At 63.6% G+C, this 788-nt stretch overlaps 1 protein-coding gene across 1 annotated transcript in view; it reads left to right on the top strand.

Moving 5' to 3' along the window:
• Nucleotides 1-705, top strand: part of ADAMTS15 (ADAM metallopeptidase with thrombospondin type 1 motif, 15) — a 26,072-nt gene extending 25,367 nt beyond the window's left edge. Inside the window, exon 11 of the mRNA XM_009322603.1 lies at nt 5-705. Within this exon, the coding sequence (XP_009320878.1) occupies nt 5-653 (649 nt within the window). The 3' untranslated portion in view covers nt 654-705. The remainder of the gene's footprint in view (nt 1-4) is intronic.
• The last annotated feature ends 83 nt before the right edge of the window (nt 706-788 follow it).

Raw genomic sequence — 788 nt, 5'->3', positions numbered from 1 at the left:
TGTGGAACGGCCACTTCATCGTCTCGGCCGTGGAGAGGGACCTGATGGTGAAGGGCAGCGTCCTGCGGTACAGCGGCACCGGCACTGCCGTCGAGAGCCTCCAAGCCTTCAAGCCCATCCAGGAACCCCTGACTTTGGAGGTGCTCTCCGTGGGGAAGATGACCCCTCCTCGGGTACGCTACTCCTTCTACCTCCCCAAGGAGAGCAAGGAGGACAAGTCCTCCTACAAGAAGGAGGGCAAGACCCCACCGGACCTCAACAACAGTGTCCTCAGCCTGTCCAACCGCTTGGACGGTGGGAGACCGAGCTACAAACGTCCCTCCTACAAGTGGGCGGTGGGCGGCTGGGAGGCTTGCTCCGTCACCTGCGGTGATGGGTTGCAGAAGCGTTCGGTGGCTTGTCGTGACTCCTACGGCCAACCGGCCGCCGAGTGCGACGCGGCACAGCGGCCGGCCGATGTCCGGCTGTGCGGAGAGCCCTGCCCGGCGTGGGAAGCTGGACCTTGGTCACCCTGCTCCAAGAGCTGCGGTCGGGGTTTCAAGAGACGGGCGCTGAAGTGCTTGGTCCCAACCGGGCGCCTGCTGCCCCGGGAGAGTTGCAATTTTCGGAGGAAGCCGCAGGAGCTGGATTTTTGCACCTTGAGGCCGTGCTGAGCCGGTCAAGGGGTGTCTGCGAGGAAGGGCATGGTGTTCCTCCGGCTGGATGCGGCCGAGCAGCAGCCAGGGCTTGGGAGCGGGGGAGATGTCCATAGCACATATCAACCGGGGGGGGGGGAAAAAAAAAGAAAA

The sequence above is a fragment of the Pygoscelis adeliae genome, unplaced genomic scaffold, assembly GCF_000699105.1.
Source record: "Pygoscelis adeliae isolate BGI_AS28 unplaced genomic scaffold, ASM69910v1 Scaffold224, whole genome shotgun sequence".
In the NCBI taxonomy this organism is placed as follows: domain Eukaryota; kingdom Metazoa; phylum Chordata; class Aves; order Sphenisciformes; family Spheniscidae; genus Pygoscelis; species Pygoscelis adeliae.
Note: the sequence above shows the minus strand (reverse complement) of the source record. Positions and strands in the feature narration are given on the sequence as shown.